Source organism: Canis lupus, chromosome 9, assembly GCF_003254725.2.
Source record: "Canis lupus dingo isolate Sandy chromosome 9, ASM325472v2, whole genome shotgun sequence".
In the NCBI taxonomy this organism is placed as follows: Eukaryota; Metazoa; Chordata; class Mammalia; order Carnivora; family Canidae; genus Canis; species Canis lupus.
The window spans coordinates 57525423-57545115 of record NC_064251.1 but is presented as its reverse complement, the minus strand read 5'-3'; the positions used below and the strand labels follow the sequence as shown (position 1 = coordinate 57545115).

The 19693-nt window shown below is 43.2% G+C and overlaps 1 protein-coding gene across 11 annotated transcripts in view; it reads left to right on the top strand.

Annotated features, from left to right (window-relative positions):
* RALGPS1 (Ral GEF with PH domain and SH3 binding motif 1) overlaps positions 1 to 19693 on the top strand; it is a 295268-nt gene that overhangs the window by 96471 nt on the left and 179104 nt on the right. For all 11 annotated transcript variants that reach the window (XM_025475186.3, XM_025475185.3, XM_025475191.3 and 8 more), the window contains one exon: positions 9832 to 9915. In XM_025475186.3, coding sequence (XP_025330971.1) covers positions 9832 to 9915 — 84 coding nt within the window. The remainder of the gene's footprint in view (positions 1 to 9831; positions 9916 to 19693) is intronic.

Here is a 19693-nt window from a genome sequence, read left to right as displayed (position 1 = left end):
TTTTCTTAATGTGGCCATTGGAACATTTAAAATACACGGTTTGTATTACATTTCTAGTGACCAGTGCTGGGTTATAGCTTATAGGCCTTCCTCAACCAGGGATCCAGGAGAAAGTCAAACCTGTTGTTTCTCATTTTAATTCAAATTCCAGCAGTCTTTTTCTTCTCTTTGCTGTAATGATGGCTGTTGGTTTAAGATACATATTGCTAAGCTTCTAGAAAGTTTGTTTTGTTCTTTTTAAAGATTTAATTGAGAGAGAGAGAGAGCACGCAAGCACAAGCGCCTGCGTGTGAGTGTGGAAGGGGTAGAGGCAAGGGAGAGAGAGAATCTCAAGCAGACTCCACACACAGCACAGAGCCTGATACGGGGCTCCATCTCATGACCCTGAGATCATGACCTGAGCCAAAATCAAGAGTCAGCTGCCACCCAGGGGCCCCTGTTTTTTTTCTTTTTAAAATAAATCTCAAGTGAATGTTACATTTTTCTATGTACCTTTTAGTATCTGAGAGGATTGTATAACATTTTTCTTTTTTGATTTATTGATATGCTGTTCTGATGTTAATCGTCTTCAAAGTATTAGCTTATTCTTGTATTTCTTAGACAAACCTTGTAGGTCATATGGATCATTCTTTTTTCCCCTATCATTCTGTATTTTGCTAGGTGTCAGGGTTTGGGGCTTCTTCCCATTACTTTTTGTGCTCTGGCATAAATTCTTTAGCGTAAGAATTAGGTGTTCTTTAAAAGTCTGAGAGTGCTCACTGGTAAAATCATGTGGCCCTGGAACCTCTGAGTTAACTTTTCCAGTTTCTGACATGGTGTTTAGCATACTCACCAGACATAGAAAAGTTTTAGTTGGCCAATAAATGGAAGGCATTGCGAAGTCTAGATCCAAGCCCGTGTCTTCCCATGAAGCAGGTACTTCCAGAAATTTCATTTTGCATTCCCAGCAGTGTTCAGGATGACCCTGTGGCATGTGGAGATCCAGATTAAGAAGGATTCAGTTGTACTAGGAAACGTGATTCCAGAAATCAAACTGCTGTGGAAATAGTGAACAGCAGATGAGATGCCATGGAAAACCAAAGCAGGATGAAAGGACAAGCTAAAATCTTCTAGAACTCAGAGGGAAACCCACAGGGAACAGTGAGGATGGATTGTTTTTATGAGGTGTTGTGTGTGTTGTGGGAACTCTGCAAAAGGAGGGATGGGGAGATGTGAGGAGGTGTAATGGGGACAATAGCAGGATGTGGAGCCACAGACATGGCAGCAGCTCATTTTGGGTTGAGCGAGCAAGTGTGTGTGCACGTGTGTGTGCCCTGCGCCTGTGCGTGGGGCGTGGCCACAACCCTGCAGACAGAGGCTCTCTGTGGTTTAGCATCCAAGCTTCTGAGACTGACAGACCTGGGTTTGAGTGTTGGCTCTCATGCTGATCATATATATATATGAGGATTTCCAACTAGGCTTCTCTGTCTTTATCTGCAAAATGGAGCAGGTACAGTACTTACCTCCCTGACTTGTGAGGATTCACTGAGCAATGGATAAGCAGATGTGCAATGATTGACGTTGTACGTGGCACTTAGTAAGTGCCCAGTGAATATTAGTTGTTCTTAGGGTCCTTATTATTGACCGAGTGTAAACTCCAATTTTCTCTGGGTTTTAGGCTAATGAATGGTTTACATTTCTTCTACGGGCTTTTGTGTGTTGTCCAGGTTTTCGGTCATGACCATTTACTGGGTCCCTAATCAACAAAGCCAAAGTGTATTGTTTTTTAAAAGTGAACATCTGAATGCTATTACTTAGAAAAAGCATTCCCCAAGAATACGGAGAAAGGGAATGGAGCACAGTCCCCAGCGTAAGAGTAGAGAAGGACCGGGTGGTCCCATGGGCCTTGTATCAGGCTTGGAAATTTGGGTGAGCCGAGCTGCCAGTGGCTGCTGTCCATTCTGTTCACTGGGGCCCTCCCTTTGTCACATGGATGGGAGGCTGGCTGTTCACAGGGTTGCAGTTGGCTTCTGCCCTGCGGTGACAGCTGGTTCTAATTGTGCAGAGCTGCACAGTACTAGGCTGGAAAGGGAATGTTTTGGGAAATTTGCATCATCTTTATGATCCTAAATCTACATGTCTCCCAAGCAGACAGTAGTTTGAGGATTCGAAGAAACAGTAGTGGTTGTGAGCTGTTATTTTGTAGAAATCAATAGGACCGAAAACTGAGAAAGAATGAATTACTCATTTGGTGATCTCTGCCCCCCCCCCCCGCCCCCAGACACATACTCTGATGCCACAGAAGGTGCCCATTTGTCCGCAGTGATTCTTTCCTCATCTTGTGGTTTGTCCAGCCAGGGATCTGAAGCCTGAAGCCTCCTGGAGGCCCTCATGTTCATCTCTCCTGGGGCTCTGCCTCTTCCTTTTTCTTCCTTTCCTCCATACACACAGCCCTTCACAGGTGTTTATGATCAATTCCTTCAGTGAATTGACCTCCCATGAGAACATTATATCCTGCATATGAGATTATAGTACATAGTAGACTGTAGTCTAGCAGACTAGCACTTGATGGGTCTGTACCCACTCTCTTGCTCACGTTGTCAGGGCAGTGAGACCTGCCTAACATATGTGACGCCTTGGGAGCTACTTCTGCGCAATCCCTCCACTGCCTCCCATCCCACTTGATAAAATCCAGTCCTTACTTGCCCTTAAGGCTGGACTGTGACCTGGCCTCCCACCCATTGCCTTTCATACCACCTCTCCTCCTACTGCTCCACTCCAGCCGCATTGGCCACCTTGCTGTTCTCAGCCCAGCCCCTGCTTTGGTCTCTTCCTTCGTATCACCCACTTCTCTAGGCTGGGAGCCTGCTGGAGTCCCACATGAGGCCTGCTACTCTGTCCTGGCTTTGGTGAGGACAGGCTTATGCTACTACTATCACTGACTACATGTGTGGCCTGGGCAAACTAATTCTTCTGCTTGTTAGTTTCTTTCTTTCTTTCTTTCTTTCTTTCTTTCTTTCTTTCTTTCTTTCTTTCTTTCTTTCTTTCTTTCTTTCTTTCTTTTCTTTCTTTTCTTTCTTTCTTAGATTTTATTTATTTCACACACACACACACACACACACACACACACACACACACACGCGCGCAGCATAAGCAGGAAGAGCAGGAGAGGGAGGAGCAGGCTCCCGGCTGAGCAGAGAGCTGGATATGGGGCTCGACCTCAAGACCCTGGGATCATGACCTGAACCAAAGGCAGATGCTCAACTGACTGAACCACCCAAGCACCCCTGCTTTTCATTTAGTAGCTGGAAGTGGTAGCAAGCACACCTGTGCTGAGGGTCTTGTGAGGATGATGCAAGATGGCACGTGTTAGGTGTTAGCACAGCTCCTGGCACAAAGTTGGTAGTCAGTAAATCTTGCTTTTGCTTATCTGGCCAGCCCTTGGCCCTCATCCCAGGCATGGCTGGGAGTCCCACTGCCCAGGGACTGCTCTTCTGGCCATTATCCCCATCAGACTCCAGGATCTCTCCTGGCCTGGATCATCTGCCTCTGCTCCCACCTCCTGTATGCTGCTGTGCGTTCTTTTATTTATTTAAGAAACACATTGAAAATACTTAGAATGTATCAAGCATTATGCTAAACAATGGACAGATATCACCTAATTTATTCCTTATACCTGCTCTGTGAGAGAGGTAGGTGCTGCCGTTGCCAGTTTTCAGGTGAGCAAGGTCAGACCCTGGGAGTGGAAGAGACTTGCCTAGGATTTCAGAGTTAGCTGGTTGCAGGCCAGCTCCAGTCCATATCTGACTCCTTAATGCCTGGGCTCCGTGGTCTCTCATTTTTCAACCCTGTGCCCTCCCTTGTTCCCTCCTGAGACCAGAGCCAGCCCCACTGCTGGGTTCCAGGTGGGAGGTCCCCATGGAGGACCTGTCATTCCTACCTCCAGCCCCAGAATCCCTACTTCCACACCAGGAGTATGTGCATGTCACACACCTTGGCTACTGTGGCTTCCTCGAGGGTGACAGGCCTGAAAGTCCCTGAAGGACATGGCAGCCACTCTATCATTTGTCTGTTCTTAACCATGTCACTAGAGTCTAGGCCCTAAAATGTCTTACTCCTTAGACCCCACCCCTAACCCCGAAACTGGCACTGTCTTCCTTGACTGCTTCAGTGGGTCACCTACTTGCTGGGGTGTCTTTAGAACTCCTTTGACTGTCCCACCAGTTCTTCTGCAGATTATTCCAGATGGTAGAATGAGAGGACTGGGGAGAAGCATGGAGGGTAGAGGAGGGAGAAAGGTCACCATTGAGCAAAATTGGTGACATGGTGCCATTGGCTGGTGGTACCCTGATGGTACTCTATGAAGTCAGATTTAGTGACCTTTCCTTAAAGTGATGCATGTTCTATGTGGACATGTTTTAAGAACATGATTCGGAAAAGATTGCAGTCAGAATCAAGCCCATGTGTGGAAGGGCCATGTGTTGGCACCAACTCTCTATGGTCTGGATCCTCTGATCCTGGATCCTAGAGGGAGGACTTGTCCCACTCCTCCAGTCTCCTCTTCTTTGGCCTTACCTCACTGACCCCAGACATGGTCAAAGTCAGGCTTTTCTCAGGCATCTGACTCCTAAACCCCTACGCACAAAGCTGGCCCTGGTGGGGGGTGTTCCTGGCAGTATGGCCCCAAGAAGCTAGCAGGGAGAGCTGAAAGCAGTGTTGACTCTTGCTGTCACCTAGGAATGCTTGCATTAAGAAAAAGTTGATTTTGTATCGGTTAGAAATTGTTTCCCAGTTTCTTTGTAACATTCTCCTTTGACTGTTGGAATGAGTGTCTAAATGAATCTCATGCCATTACATGTTTTTGTTTAAGGCAGCTGGTCAGACTCCTTTTGGTTCTGGGCCCGCTGATGTTGAGGGTTCCTGTGGGGTCCCAACGAGGGTGTGGCCAGGAAGTGGCTGAATATCCTGGTCTGGAGCTCAGGAGAGAGACCTGGGCTGGGCACAGACATGCGGTTGAAGCCTTGGCAGTATATGTGGTCTTCTGGGGAGGAGTATGGACATAGAACGGTACAGAAGAAGACTGTGGACAGATTTAGGTGGAAGTAGGGAAAGTGCCAGAACGGGAAAAAGCAATCAGAAGATAAGACTGAGAATGGCAGTCATGAGAAGGCAGAAGACAACCAGAGAACACAATGCTGAAGGCAAGGACTAGGAGCTGGAGTAGGCAGTGGCTGTGCAGCGGGGAGGCTGTCACCAGTGGAGGACTTTGCAGTGTCAGTGGAGCAGGGAGTGAGGAAGGAGGTGGAGAGGGAAACAGTGCTAACAGCCCTTTCAGAAAATTCATCGGGAAGGAGAAGAAAGAGCAGGAGCCCAGAGAAGCCTAGAGGCCTGGAAATGTGTTTCACCATGACTGATGTTGTTATTACTATCATCCTATTACTAACATTCATGGAGAGGGAAGGGAGTGAAGGTGCAGAGGGGAGAGGGGGCATGAGGGCAAGGCTTCTGAACAGGGCAAGGGATGGGATCCAGTGGCCAAGAGGAGAGCAGATCCCCCAGAGAAAAGGGCCTCTCTTCCAATGAAGCCAAGGAAGGGAGAAGATGCCGGTGAATTTGCATATTTGGTGGCAGAAAGTTTTCTTCTCACAGCTTCTATTTTCTCCCTGCTGAAGCCAGGGAGCATCCACATAACCAACTAGAGGCCCCAGAAGAAGCTGGCAAAGGATTGTACAGGCTCGTACTCTTTCATATCCAGTTGACCTCAGCAGACAACTCAAAGCCAAGGACAGACTGGGCCAGATCAGGGCCTGGTGCCCTTGGGAGGGGGTGTGTGGCAGCCTAGGGACAGCTGAGTGGCTCACCCAGGATGCAGGGCCACCAGTCTCAGCCCAGCCCTTTGTCTCCTTCTAGAACCATCCCGTCTCCTCTGGTCAATTTTAACTTAATAATACTCAGATCAGTTCCATAGCATAGACCTTTTTTAGGCATTAGTGACTGGAAGAGTTTTGTTCTATTACTTCACATTTTCCAAACCCACTTCACACAGATGGAATCTCTTGTAATCCTATAAGGCCAAACACAGAAGAGGAAGAGTGCCAAGGAGGTTGGGCCCAGGACTTGTTTTAGTGCAGATAGAATGACCTTATTTCTTTTGACATCCTGATAAATCTTTCTGCCCTGAATTTGGGAGATTTCAACACCGACGAATGCTCATACTCCATTCATTCAACAAATGTTGCTTGACATCTGCTGTGAGCCAGACCTGTGACCTGCGTGTCACCTCCTCTGCCAGGCTTTACCTCTTTGAATCTCTGCCACCAGTCTGTGGAGTTGATTTCAGTGGCCCTATTCCATCTGCAATGAAACCAGTGCCAGCAGAGGTTAACTTGCCTGGGATAACCTAGGAAGTAGGTTGCCGGGCTGGGATTCAGAGCAGGGTCTTCTGGCTCTTAATGCCTTTGCTCCTTCCATTTCATGAAAGAACCCCTCAAACATAATGTTTTACTCTGTTGAGGCTTTAATTTTAAATGTTACGTGACTCTCAGTGCGAAAGGTTCTTTAGGGAATTGTCAAAACCCAAGAAGTATATAAAGAATTTATGAATCAGGGTCTTAGAAATGTTCTAATCAAATAAATATAGGGCAGATGTATTAAGTACTTGCTTTGGTTCCTAATAAGCTCATGACATCAGCAAAGTGAGAGAGAATTACTAATAGATTTTGTTAATAATCTAAGATCACAATGAGAGTGTGGTGTGGGGGAAAGAAGAGGGTGTTTTGAGCTCATGCTGAGTCTGACAGCAGTGTGACCCTGGGAAGGGGAAGGGGATAACTTTTACTGAGTACTTGTTCTGTGCTGTGTGCTGTGCATATCTTAATCTCATTTAATCATCATATTGAGCTTCATAGATAAATACAGTATCATGCCCATTTTAAAACATGAAAATTGAGATTCTGAGAAGATTGTTTCCGAGAAGATCATGCAGCTGGAATGTGGAGGCTGGGATAGGGCTGGGTCTAATTCTAAATTGGATTACAGACTCTTAATTAAATGTGTACACATAAAATGGGTATGTACACATACATATGTGTATATAACTTTTGCTGTTTATTAAAGAATTCAGGGAAAAAACCAAGAGCAACTGTCAGCTAGAGATTGGGGAGCAATCATGCCCCAGTCCTTGCTTGCCAGATTTATGAATTCTCTTTTCTATCTGATTATAGCCCATACCTTTCCAGGACTGGTTTTAGGATCCACAATTAAACTTGGAAAGGGCAGTGATACACATTTGCAAAAACAATTGAAGTCTATTCTAAAGGGGAAGAGAAGTCAGTGTAACTGAGGCAGGTCCAGTACACATTTTCTAGGACAAGGAGAATCATGGTAAACAGGTAAAGCCTACATCTCAAAGAGGTTCACACCTACTTTTGAAAAAGAAACAGGATCAAGGTATTCCTTTAAGAGGAAGAATCCTGAGCCTCCTTCCTTTTTTTCTAAATGGAAGTGGTAAGAGTGGTGTGAGATGAAAGGTGATGTGCTGAGGCCAGCTTGGACTGTTATGCCAGGGGCTCTTGATGAATGGTAGCACAAGTTAGCGTCCTTGTCATTACTATTACTTGGAGTCTACACTGAAGGTGTGAAGGACTTGGCAGGGTCAAGGGTGATCATGTTTTCCATGTGGGTGACCAGAAGGAAAACGGTGCATTTGCAAAAGGGAGGCAGCTGGAAAGGGAGTTGTGTATGCACAGCCTCTGCTTGATTGCCGAGTGCTCTCAGGTCCAGGCCATCGGATCTTGTATCCTGAGCTTCCATCGCCTCCAGCCAGGCTTCACACAGCGCCCGCTCCTCTGTAGCTTATAGTTGGGTCCTGAGAAGCATTTGAAGGGCATGGCACTTGAGCATAGCAGCTCAGCCAACAGATTTTGTCTCTGGACATTCCGACTACCCTCCCTGACTTCCTAGTAGACCCTTGTTCCAGCTGGTGGGCAGCTGGCTCTCACTAAAGACCTTATTAAAATTCCAGATGTGTAGCAAAAAAAAATGTTAATAATAGCAAAGCCTGATATGAATTAAAAGGAAGGCTTATAACTCAGGGGGCAGAGAACTTTAGTCTGCCTCCTTTCTTCCATTCTTTGCCAGGACTCCCAAGCCACAGGCTGACCACACTGGACATTGCAGTAGTAATGGGTTTTTCCTGCTTCTCTTACACATTCCAAGTCATCCTGGTAGAGTGCTCCTGTTAGCTCCTTTGGGTAGGAACCAGCCTCACTGATAAATAAAATTTAGGTAATTTGATGACTCAGATTGTAACGTTAAACCTGCTGTAAAAGAAGAGACAAGGCCCCTGAAGAAGATGTTCAGGGGAACCTCTCCTTCTGCTTCACTGTTGGTTGTATGAGATAGAGGAGGGGCCAACTTTGGGAAAGGGTGTGAAGTAATACCAGAAGCTTCTCTGACTGCAGTGGGCTTGGGCCAGAATGTTCTCTGATTCCAGGAATGGAGGATGTCACGTGGCCGATGAGCTCTAAGATCCTTTAGCCATATTTTAATTTTAAGTTCACTTGGGGGGATGAATCCTGCTAGCTAACACATCATGCCCTCTCTCAGTTTGCTTTGAGGACTTCTGGTCCCAGGGTTGCTGGCAGAGAAGCAGTTTATGGTTAAGAATATTTTGGCACAATCAGGGAAATACAAATCAAAACCACAATGAGATACCACCTCACACCAGTGAGAATGGGGAAAATTAACAAGGCAGGAAACAACAAATATTGGAGAGGATGTAGAGAAAGGGGAACCCTCTTGCACTGTTGGTGGGAATGTGAACTGGTGCAGCCACTCTGGAAAACTGTATGGAGGTTCCTCAAAGAGTTAAAAATAGATCTGCCCTACGACCCAGCAATTGCACTGCTGGGGATTTACCCCAAAGATACAGATGTAGTGAAACGCCGGGACACCTGCACCCCGATGTTTATAGCAGCAATGTCCACAGTATCCAAACTATGGAAGGAGCCTCGGTGTCCATCAAAAGATGAATGGATAAAGAAGATGTGGTATATGTATACAATGGAATATTACTCAGCCATTAGAAACGACAAATACCCACCAGTTGCTTCGATGTGGATGGAACTGGAGGGTATTATGCTGAATGAAATAATAAGTCAGTTGGAGAAAGACAAACATTATATGGTCTCATTCATTTGGGGAATATATAAAAAATAGTGAAAGGGAATAAAGGGGAAAGGAGAAAAAATGAGTGGGAAATATCAGAAAGGGAGACAGAACATGAGAGACTCCTAATCCTGAGAAATGAACAAGGGGTGGTAGAAAGGGAGGTGGGCGGGGGGTGGGGGTGACTAGGTGACGGGCACTGAGGGGGGCACTTGATGGGATGAGCACTGGGTGTTATGCTATATGTTGGCAAATTGAACTTCAATAAAAAATAAAAAATAATAAAAAAATATTGAAAAGAATCTCATGACAAAAACCTTAAAATGAAGGGAAAGTCAGATCCCATAATAGAGGGGAAAAGTCTTTGTGTGACTGTTTCCTAAAAATTAAAGTTACTCCAGCTTCAAAAAAAAAAATATTTTGGCACAGAAGTCCTCTGAGAAATGTGGCTGGGGTTATGGAGAAAAGTATCCCACTTCCAATCCTCACCTTTGAGGGCTCTCGGGCTGCACCTCCATCCACAGATCAGCCCTTCTCTCCAGAGGAGGAGAACCCTCACCCACCCTGGTGAAGATATGAATGGTTCTTCCCCATGTCTGTTTCCACATTCCAATTAGATGCTTCTGGTGTGTTCTGCATCTGATTAGAAAGAATCACCGTTGACATTCACTCTGTGCTTCCTAGGAACTTGCCAGCTGTGGATGGAGTAAGAAGGAGAAACATAGTCTCGCCCCCAATGTTGTGGCCTTTACCCGGAGGTTTAACCAGGTAAGCAATACTCCTTGCATGTGCCTGAGCAGGTGGTACTCTTGTCCCCTGTGGGTTGGGCAGCCTGCCAGGGTTCAATCCTAGGTGTCACGCCCCAGGTCCAAACCCCTCTTCCCAAACTACCCCTCCCATCAGTCCTTTCACAGAGTCCTTTTTCATAGCAGGTAGAACTGAATAGATCTTTCCTGGGTTTAAAGCACTCCATTGGCTTCTACTTCCACCTAAGCTAAGGCTCAAGCACCTCGATTGCTCTGCAAGTGGGTCTGGTTTCTGTCCACTCCTCTAGCTCCATCTCTTGTCCCTTCCCCTCTTCCATCCTAGCTGGCCTTACTTCTCTTCCCTGATATGCCAGGCCCCCAGCTGTGCTGTCCTCTCAGCTCAGAATTCTTCCTCCCTTTTCACTCCCAGCCTGATCAGCCTGAATGTCACTTCTACGGGGAGTCACTTCTCTCACTTTCCATGACTCCCTAGCTTGTGTGAGGTCTCACTGTTGTGCATTACCTCCCTGCACCCTGTGCTTCTGTCCCCATGTGGCCTGTGCTCACCTGTGCTCATTCTGTGGGACTCTGTCATTTCTCCCTTCCATGCTAATCTGTGGGCTCTATCTTGTTCACCACTGTGCATCCCACCACTTTGCCTAATGTCAGGCATATAATAGACCCTCAGTAAATTGGGCTGTCCCTCAATGGGGCCTCCCTGCTCTGAAGTGCCAGGCACTATGCATCACCACTGGCCAGCCCTCTCCAGGCTTCCAGCCTTCTCCTTGGCTACCACTCAAGGATGGGGAGAGCCTCAGACAGGCACCAGCTTTTCATCTGAAGATCAAGACTGCGGTTAGCATTATCGTTATAATAGGAACTAAGAAGGGCCTAAATGCATCTGGAGTAAGGGCTGCTGCATACAGTTTTGAAAAGAGAAGTTCTGAAGCCTTTTGTTTCTTTTTTCTTTCTTTTCAAAATTGTCCTTTTCAACCAAGCTTAGGCTTTAAAAAATAAAACAGATGTGTACACGCTACCAGAGGATTCACAGTTTCCTTTGCAAAACTATTTGATGGGGAGCCAGCCCAGTCCCACCTCTGACCAGCCACAGCCCTCCTGGAGGAGGGTTACTGGGGGCTCTGATGTAATCTGCATTGTACGCAGAGGCCAGGTCAACTTGTCAGAGGGTGGTGCAGCTTGTCCCGTGAACAATTGCATTGTGTCCAGATAAGACCAAGTGGGTGAAGTGAGCCAGAAGGGAAGTTGCATTTTCCCAAACAGAATGCTTTAAGAAATGGTCTGGTTGCCAACCTGTCAGCTACTCAGAGTGAATAGCTTCTGGACACAGCCCTTGTAGCTCTGTAGCTCTGGTTTGAAAACTGGCCAGTGGCCAGCCATGGTCAGCACTGGGGCTGCTTTCTCTGAAATGAACTGATTGGCATCCTTTCCTGGCAGACTTTTATATGTGAGAACAAGGCTCCCCATCAGACTCCAGGTAAAGGAAAGCAGGTCAGTTACCTTTCTGAGCCTCAGTTTTTTTATCTGTAAATGAGAATAATACTATGGCTAACCATGCACATTCACTGTGGAAATTAAGTGAAGTGTATATGAAGAACTCTTAGCATGGTATCTGGCATGTAGTAAACATCCTAATGTTTTTGGGGAAAATAAGAGGGAACGTGAAGACCAGCTGATTAGAGGGAGGTTGCCAGCAGATTTGAGGCTTCTTGTGGCCAAACCAGAAACCTGGTGGACAGTGTTGCAGTCAGACTCAGTGAGCTTGCCTGTTTTGCTGTGACCTCAGTCCCTTGGGATTTGTTCATATTACTCATAGAGGGATGGAAGGGCCTGGCCAAGTTTCATCACAATACACTGAGTGTGTATTATGGACCAGACTTGTATCTCAGCACCAAGGAGTTCACCATAGAGCACAGAAGTGCTCAGCCTTTTTTGGATCACATGTTCTTTTGAGAATTTGGCTATATATACATATATATGAATGTGCCCCCAGATAATGCAGAGATATATAAATCTGCATTTAATTTTAGTGGGTTCAAGTGCTCACTCCCCAAAATTTGTGCATGAACACTTGAGGGATCTGTGAACAATAGCCTGAGAAGCTGTGGTCGCAGAGAATCACATCTGAGTTCTCATCTTAGTCCTACAACTTACTAGTTGTCCCATCTTTAATTGTCTTTTGACATCCCACCGTATTTATAAAATGGGAAGAATAATTTTAAGTGGTTTTTGAAGATTAAATGAGAATTGTGGATGTAAAGGATTTGGCCCATCACTTGACACATAGTAAATAATTACCATTAGCTTAAAAAAAAAAAAGAGTGCAGAGTAGTAGGAGCTCTGAGCTAAAAGACACTGAGGCCTGTGACTGATGGCAGCAGAGTTGGAATTGTGTCCTGAAGATGCTGAAGAATTAGGGAAAGATGAGGAGTGAATTGGGAGAACTTGGTTCTGGTCTAGACTCTGCTGCTAGATCTGTTTGAGGCCTTGGGCAAGTCTCTTCCTCTCTTTGGGTCTCAGGACCCTTGTATACTAATCAAGATTGAGTAGGGCCTAAGGTCCCCAATGTTTTGCCCCAGAGAACTGCTTTAACCTTCCTCATGGATTCATATGTATATATACACATATACACATACCTATATATTATATGTATATGTACATATATATACACATATACACACATTTATACATACATATACATACATATACATATATACACATATACATACATACATATATACCCATACACACATACACACACATATGTATATGCTTCCTAATGACTGAAACCCTGACCAAACTTGCCTGAGCACTAAAGGGAACTTAATGGCTTACATAACAAAGACCAGGGAGAGATTAAACCTCACATATTGCTAGGGTGCTTAGACAGCACTAGCTGGCCTTGGCTTTGTTCTATCTCTAAGTTCTACTTTCCTCTGTACTGGCTCTCTTCTTGGGCATCTTCCTCCTCTGTGGCTGCAAGATGGCTGCCAGCAGGTCCTGGCTCACATCCTATTCTGAGGGCAGAAAAGTCCTGCCTCGTTTTCAGTACCTCTGTCATCTGATGTTCAGTTGTTCTAAGTTGTGTCCCATCCTGTTCATCCTGGTTAATCACCCTGACCAGGAACACACAAGGCTCTGGTTGGCCAGATCTTAGAAACAACCCTTCTCGTGGAACTAGGTGGTGGGGGGCCTAGGCCACATGGGCTGAGAATGGAGGAATGGTAGTTTCTCAAGGAACTAAGATCTCCGCAAATTGCGAATAGAGGGGAACTTCTTCAACTTGATAAAGGACATCTACAAAAATTCTATAAGCAACATCATGCTTGTAAGACATTCATGATTTCCCGCTAAGATTGGGAACAAGGCAAGGATGTGCTCTCTCAACACTTCTATTCAACATTGATCTGGAAGTCTTGGTTAGTGCAATAAGATAAAATTTTAAAAATTGAAGATATACAGTTTGAAAAGGAAGAAATAAAACTGACTTTACTCACAGATGACATGATTGTGTAGAAAATCTCAAAGAAATCTGTAAAAATAAAAAAATTCCTGGAACTAATAACTGTATAGCAAGGTTGTAGGACACAAGATCAATATATAAAAGCTTTCCTATATATAAGCAATGAAGAATTGAAATTTGAAATAGAAATGCCCCCCGCCCCATTTACCACTGCACACACATGCAAAACAAATGCTTAGGTATAAATCTAACAGAGTATATATATAGGTTCTATATGTGGAAAGCCACAAAACACTGATGAAAGAAATCAAAGTATACTGAAATATATAGAGAGATATTCCATCTTCATAGATTGGAAGACTTAATATTAAGATGTCAGTTCTTCCCAACTTCATGTATAGAGTGAAGTAATCCCAATCAAAATCCTGTCAGGCTATTTTATAAATATCAAGAACTGATTCTCAAATTTATGTGGAAAGACTAAAGACAGAATAACCAACAAAATACTGAAAAATAACAAAGTTGGGGAATTTACTCTACCTGATTTCAACACTGACAGTAATCAAGATAACATGGTACCGACAAAAGAAAAGACCACCCAGGGCAGTGGAACAGAATAATGAGCCAAGAAATAGACCCACACGGATATAGGAAACTCATCTTTCCCAAACTCATGAGGGCATTCATTGGAGGAAGGGTAATTTCTTTGACAAAATGGTACTGGGACAATTGGAACATTTTTTATGTATGGAAAAAAATGGACCTAGACACAGACAATAGATCTTTCATAAAAATTAACTCAGAATGGATCATAAAACTAAATGTAGAAGGTAAAATTATAAAACGTATAGGAGAAAGCATAGAAGAAAATCTACATGACCTTTGGTGATGAGTTATTAGATGTAACACCGAAAGTATAATCCATGAAAGAAGAAACTGATGAGTTAGACTTCACTGAAAGTAGAAATTTCTACTCTGCAAAAGATGCTGGTAATAAAATTAAAAGATGAAGCACAGCCTGGGGAAATATTTGCAGGACACCTATCTGATAAAAGAATTGTATCCAAAATAGACTCTTTAAAGTCAATGAGAAGAAAATAACCCAATTAAAAAATGGGCAGAGAATCTGGATACCTCACCAAGGAAGTACACATAGCAATAAAGATGAAAAGATGCTCAGCGTCATTTGTCACTGGGGAAATGCAAAACACTATGTATCTGTTAGGATAGCTAAAAAAAAAACAAACAGTGGCAGTACCAGTTGCTGGCAAGTATCTGGAGCAACACAAACTCTCGTTCATTATTGGTGGGAATCCAGAATGGTAAAATCCAGCAGTTGCACTCCTAGATATTTATCCAGCTTCTTAGAAATCTTATGTCTACGCGCGCGCGCACACACACACACACACACACATAACAGCTTTATTCATCATTGTCAAATACCAAAAGTAAGATGTCCTTCAATAGACAAACTGGTAAATCATACAGTGGAAGAGTATTCATCAAAAAAAAAAGGGGGAAAAAGCCCTCAAGCTATATAAAGACACGGATGAATCTTAAATGTTTTTTACTAAGTGAAAGAAACCAGTCTGAAAAGGTGACATATGTATGATTACCTCCACCACCCTCCTTCCTCCCCACCCCCCTAGCATTCCCCCCCCCCCAGCATTTTAAAGACATTCTGGGAAATGTAAAAACATTTTTGGAAAAGGTAAAACTCCAGAGATGATAAACAGATCTATCGGTTGTTGCCGGCATTTTGAAAAGGGGAGAGCATTAAGTAGTGAAGCACAGAGGATTTCTTAGGGTGGTGAAACTATTCTGTATAATATTGTATGATACATAGTGTTGTTGGACACATGACACTATCATTTGTGGAAACCCATAGAACTTTACAGCACCAAGAGTAAACTTTAGTATATGCAAATTTAAAAAATTATTGTGGAAATTAAGGAATCCTAGAGTGGAAAGCAGAACATAACAAAAAAATCTAACCGAAAAAAAAAAAAAATCTAACCGTATTATAAATGTGTGAAATAACATCACTGAAGAAGGTGAGGGGAAAGGTGCTGACCTAAGTAACTTTGCAAATGAATGGAGCCTATAAGACAAAAGACAAAAGGAACTATGTATAAGCTCTCTTCTCTAGTTAATATAGTTCTTTCCCCAGGGCATTGGTTAACAATTCTGAAGCCCTTATACACGAATACTAGAATTTGAACAATTTAGGAAATGGATGGCAGAATGTAAGACCCATGTTTTTCAATGTTGGAATGGAAAGTTACAGACAAGCAAGGGTAGAAAGCTAAGACATCAATATGAATTCATATTTATTTTAATATAGATACAGGTGGTTACAAACAAATTTTATAGATACATATATGCACATGGATTAATATATATACACACCTGTGCGTGCCTGCACACACACATGCACACACATATTACCTTGCTCTGCCAACCAAGACGACCTAGAAACAGTGGCAGCTCAGTAGTAATAAGCACACTCAGCACCCAGATCTCGGTTTCTAATACCATACTGTAATAAAAGGGACCATGGCTCCTTGGAGAAATGGCTGGTTTAGTACTGGGGTAATAGCATCTTAATGAGCTAGTAGTGGTACCAGAAAATAAGGAAGTGCTCAAACCAACCAACCAACCAGCCAACTAAAACAATGCTAGGGTAGGTCAAAGGAACACAGGAGCCAACTGAAAGAGCTTTCAGTGGCCAAAACTAGAGCAATTTGAGCAACAAAATAGATAACACAGCTTTGAGCTATAACTCAAAATGTGAATAAATATCCATGAGTCCTTTCTGATATAAATTAAATGTTTGCATAAATAGGGAAGAATAGACAAACTTCTATTCTTCTAAACAGAATAATTCCAGCAGCTCACTTCCTTCCATAGTGATTTCTTCCCAATGTCTGAGGTGATACCATTATTTATGTAACCAGTTTCCTATTGATGGGTATTTTTTTTCTATTCTTTTTCTTTATAAACAGTACATCCTTGTACATTAGTTCCTCCAAATTTCTGGGTTTTCATGAGATAAAAATTCTAGTAGGTAGGATATAAGTTTAACATCTTGAAAAGTATATGTAAGTTGCTCTTCCAAATGGCCCCATGAATTTATATTCCCCAAAACAATGTATGAAAGTATTCATTTCTCTGCATTCTTGGTATAATATATGACTGACAAAGAGCTAATGTATTTTCTTAACTACACAAAGAATTTTTACTAATCTGTAGTAAGGGGACAGATGTCCCAATAGAAAGATGGGTAAGGATATGAGCAGGTAATTCACAAGGCAAATAATACAAATGGCCCATAAATATTTGTAACAAGAAATAGAAAAAAAGTGCAAAAAAAAGATGTTAATTGAATAGTTATGAAAGAAATGCAAAATAGAAACAATGAGACATTATTTTATTTGTTAGGCCAGTGGGGGAAAAAAAAAAAAAAAGGAGTTGTAACAACTAGTATTTGCCTGTGCATGGGGACAGGGATCAGCTCAAACTTGTTGATAGATAAAGAAATAGACCCTTTGGAGGCCAATTTTTTTTTATATATACTTTTGAAAAAAGATACACATACTTTTATTGGCTCCACCTTACTGGAATTTATCCTAAGACCTTAATTAAAAATGCATAAAGATATATGTATAAATGTGCTCACCATAGCATAGTTTGGTACAAAATAATTACAAATAAGCTATCCAACAATAAGAAGTCACTCAATGATGGTAGTACATCCCTAAGATGGAATACTTGGCAGCTGCTAAAAATTATGTTGTAGAAGAATATTTATTCACTAATATTCTTGTGATGGGGCCCCTGGGTGGCTCTGTTGGTTAAATGTCTGCCTTTGGCTCAGGTCATGATCCCAGGGTCCTTAGATCGAGCCTCACAGTGGGCTCCCTGCTCAGTAGGGAGCCTGCTTCTCCCTCTCCTGCTCCCCCTGCTTGTGTTTTCTCTCTGTCAAATAAATAAATAAAATCTTTAAAATATTATGGTAACAATATAATGAATATATACTGGTTTAGTTGAAAAAGACCAGGTGTATGTTCTATGTATGGAAAAGAGAGTAGAAGGCTAGAAACCAGTGTCTGTTGTGGTCTATATACAAGAGTGAGGTTGTTAACTGAGCTCTTCCCTTTGTGTCTCTCTCTGTGTCCCTTGTTTTCTGCATTAAGCTTCTCTTAAATTTTGAAGTTAGGAAAGAAAATAAAAAATGTTTGAAACTTTGCTGATCTTACCTGTGTAATGTCTTTCTTATCTGCTCCTTCTCCTTCCTGTCTATCTCATTCAGCATGGCCCTTGCTCAGGCCCCCCACCTGTCACTTGGACCATTGCATTAGATTCCAGATGGGTGTTCCTGCCCCTACTGAAGGTTCTATCACTTCGCTGCTTGGAAACCTCCAGAAGTCTCCCCATGTAGAATAGCACCTCAAATCTTTCTTGTGACCTTGGTGTTCCAGACCCCCACCATCTGGCCTTCAGTGCCCTTCCCAGCTGTGACATCCCCCCTACCCCAATCCCACAAAGCACCTGCAACACCCCAGTCGGTCTACTCAGTTCTCCCTGGCCACAGTGTATACAGCCATACCCCAGCCCTGTCTTTACCTGTTTGAAGCCTTACCCATCTTTCAATCCCTCAAGGCCTGCCTCTTCCAGCAGGCCTTCCTTTATCACTACCTACCTCCATGTTCCAGTCCGCTTAGGTTGAGCTTCTTCTGTGTCCATGATTGCCATGTGATTTCTGGAGGATCCTGCCTCCTCCTTTGATCACTTCCATATTAGGCAAGGGCTGATAGGGTCTGGACTCACAATGCCTAGAGCCTGCACACAGTAGAGGCTTCTTGAAAGTCTATTGAATTGAATTGACTCAGTTGCCTCTGCATACTGTGTGCTACAGATTGGAATCAACTCTGCCATGTTCCATAATTATGCCTTAAATATGTGATTTTTTGGCATGCAGAAATTTATTAAATTATACATATTAAACTATCACACTTGAGATTATGTGGCATAAAAATGTGCATGTATTAAAATATAAGGTTTATGGGCATATCATTTGGTGTCCAGAAAATCTTTCTTCCATAACTGGCTAGTAAACGTTTGAGTCTGAACTTAATTTTAGGCAATTCCTTGGAAAAAATGATTCTATGGAAACCCAGGCATGGCCTGGAGGCAACCACAAGTAATTATGCGGAAGAAACTTTTCTATAATATTCCTGCTTAACATAAAAAGCAAATTTTTGATTCTTGGTTACTCTTTCCTTGTTTTCTCATTGAAAAGTAATCATATTTCAGGAAAGAGAAAGAATTTGGTTGCAGCAATAAATGTACTTTGTTAACTCTGGAATATCCCTAGTTTTCTTTGTAAAATTTAGAGGTTTTTTGATGCCTTGCCTTCCTTTCCACTCCACACATCCCCATCTTCTGCTTAGCTCTCTCTCTCTGGGCCATGCTGTCATTCTAGCCTTGGGCATCTGTGTGTCACAGCATGGTTGTTACGGTAACGAGATGTAAACAAGAAAGTAACCACTTCCCAGACTTTCTTGGCAGGAAACTCCTTCAATGTTGTACTAAGGTGTCATGTGAGTCAACTATACCCTGGTAGATAACTTGCATGTTCCCAAAAGGATTCAGGGGCTTGTGGATGTTGATTTCTGTCAAAGGCAATCATGAGTAATGTTTGTTTTTTTTTTTTTTTTTTGTAAAGCATGAATAATGTTCTGAACCCAAAGTACAGTATGTCCTTTTGGCACAAATGGTCTCCAGAAAAACATGTCCCTTCACCTGCATTGTTTTGTAGAACTTTGAAAGACACTTATGTATCATTTAAATTCCTGGGTAAACCTCTCCTAGAAAATTAAATTTGTTACAGTTGTGCAAATATTGGTGAATCCTACTTATCTTGGATCTGGCTGGGGATATAGATCTCATGGGTAGTCCTGCCAGTGAATGTATACCTTTGGCCATTTGTCCGTCCATCCATCCATCCATCCGTCCATCCATCCATCCACTCATCCATGATTTTCCCACAACTGGGATCCTTCTGAGCAGGAATGATCTGTCTTGTTCATCTCAAAATTGCTTGCCGCAACTTCAGAGAGATTCATGTTGTGGAGGCCCAGTAACTCCTCTGCATGATGAGGAAAGTACTTGTCTCTGTCAGCGCCACTGTGTATGGTTGGAGAGGAGGTGCTGAAGAAGGACCCCATTTGCAGGGCTGGGTGTGGTGAAGGGACCCTTAACTGTACTCTACCCCATTCTGTATTCTTCCAGTTTCCTGACCTCTGGGAAATGCCTG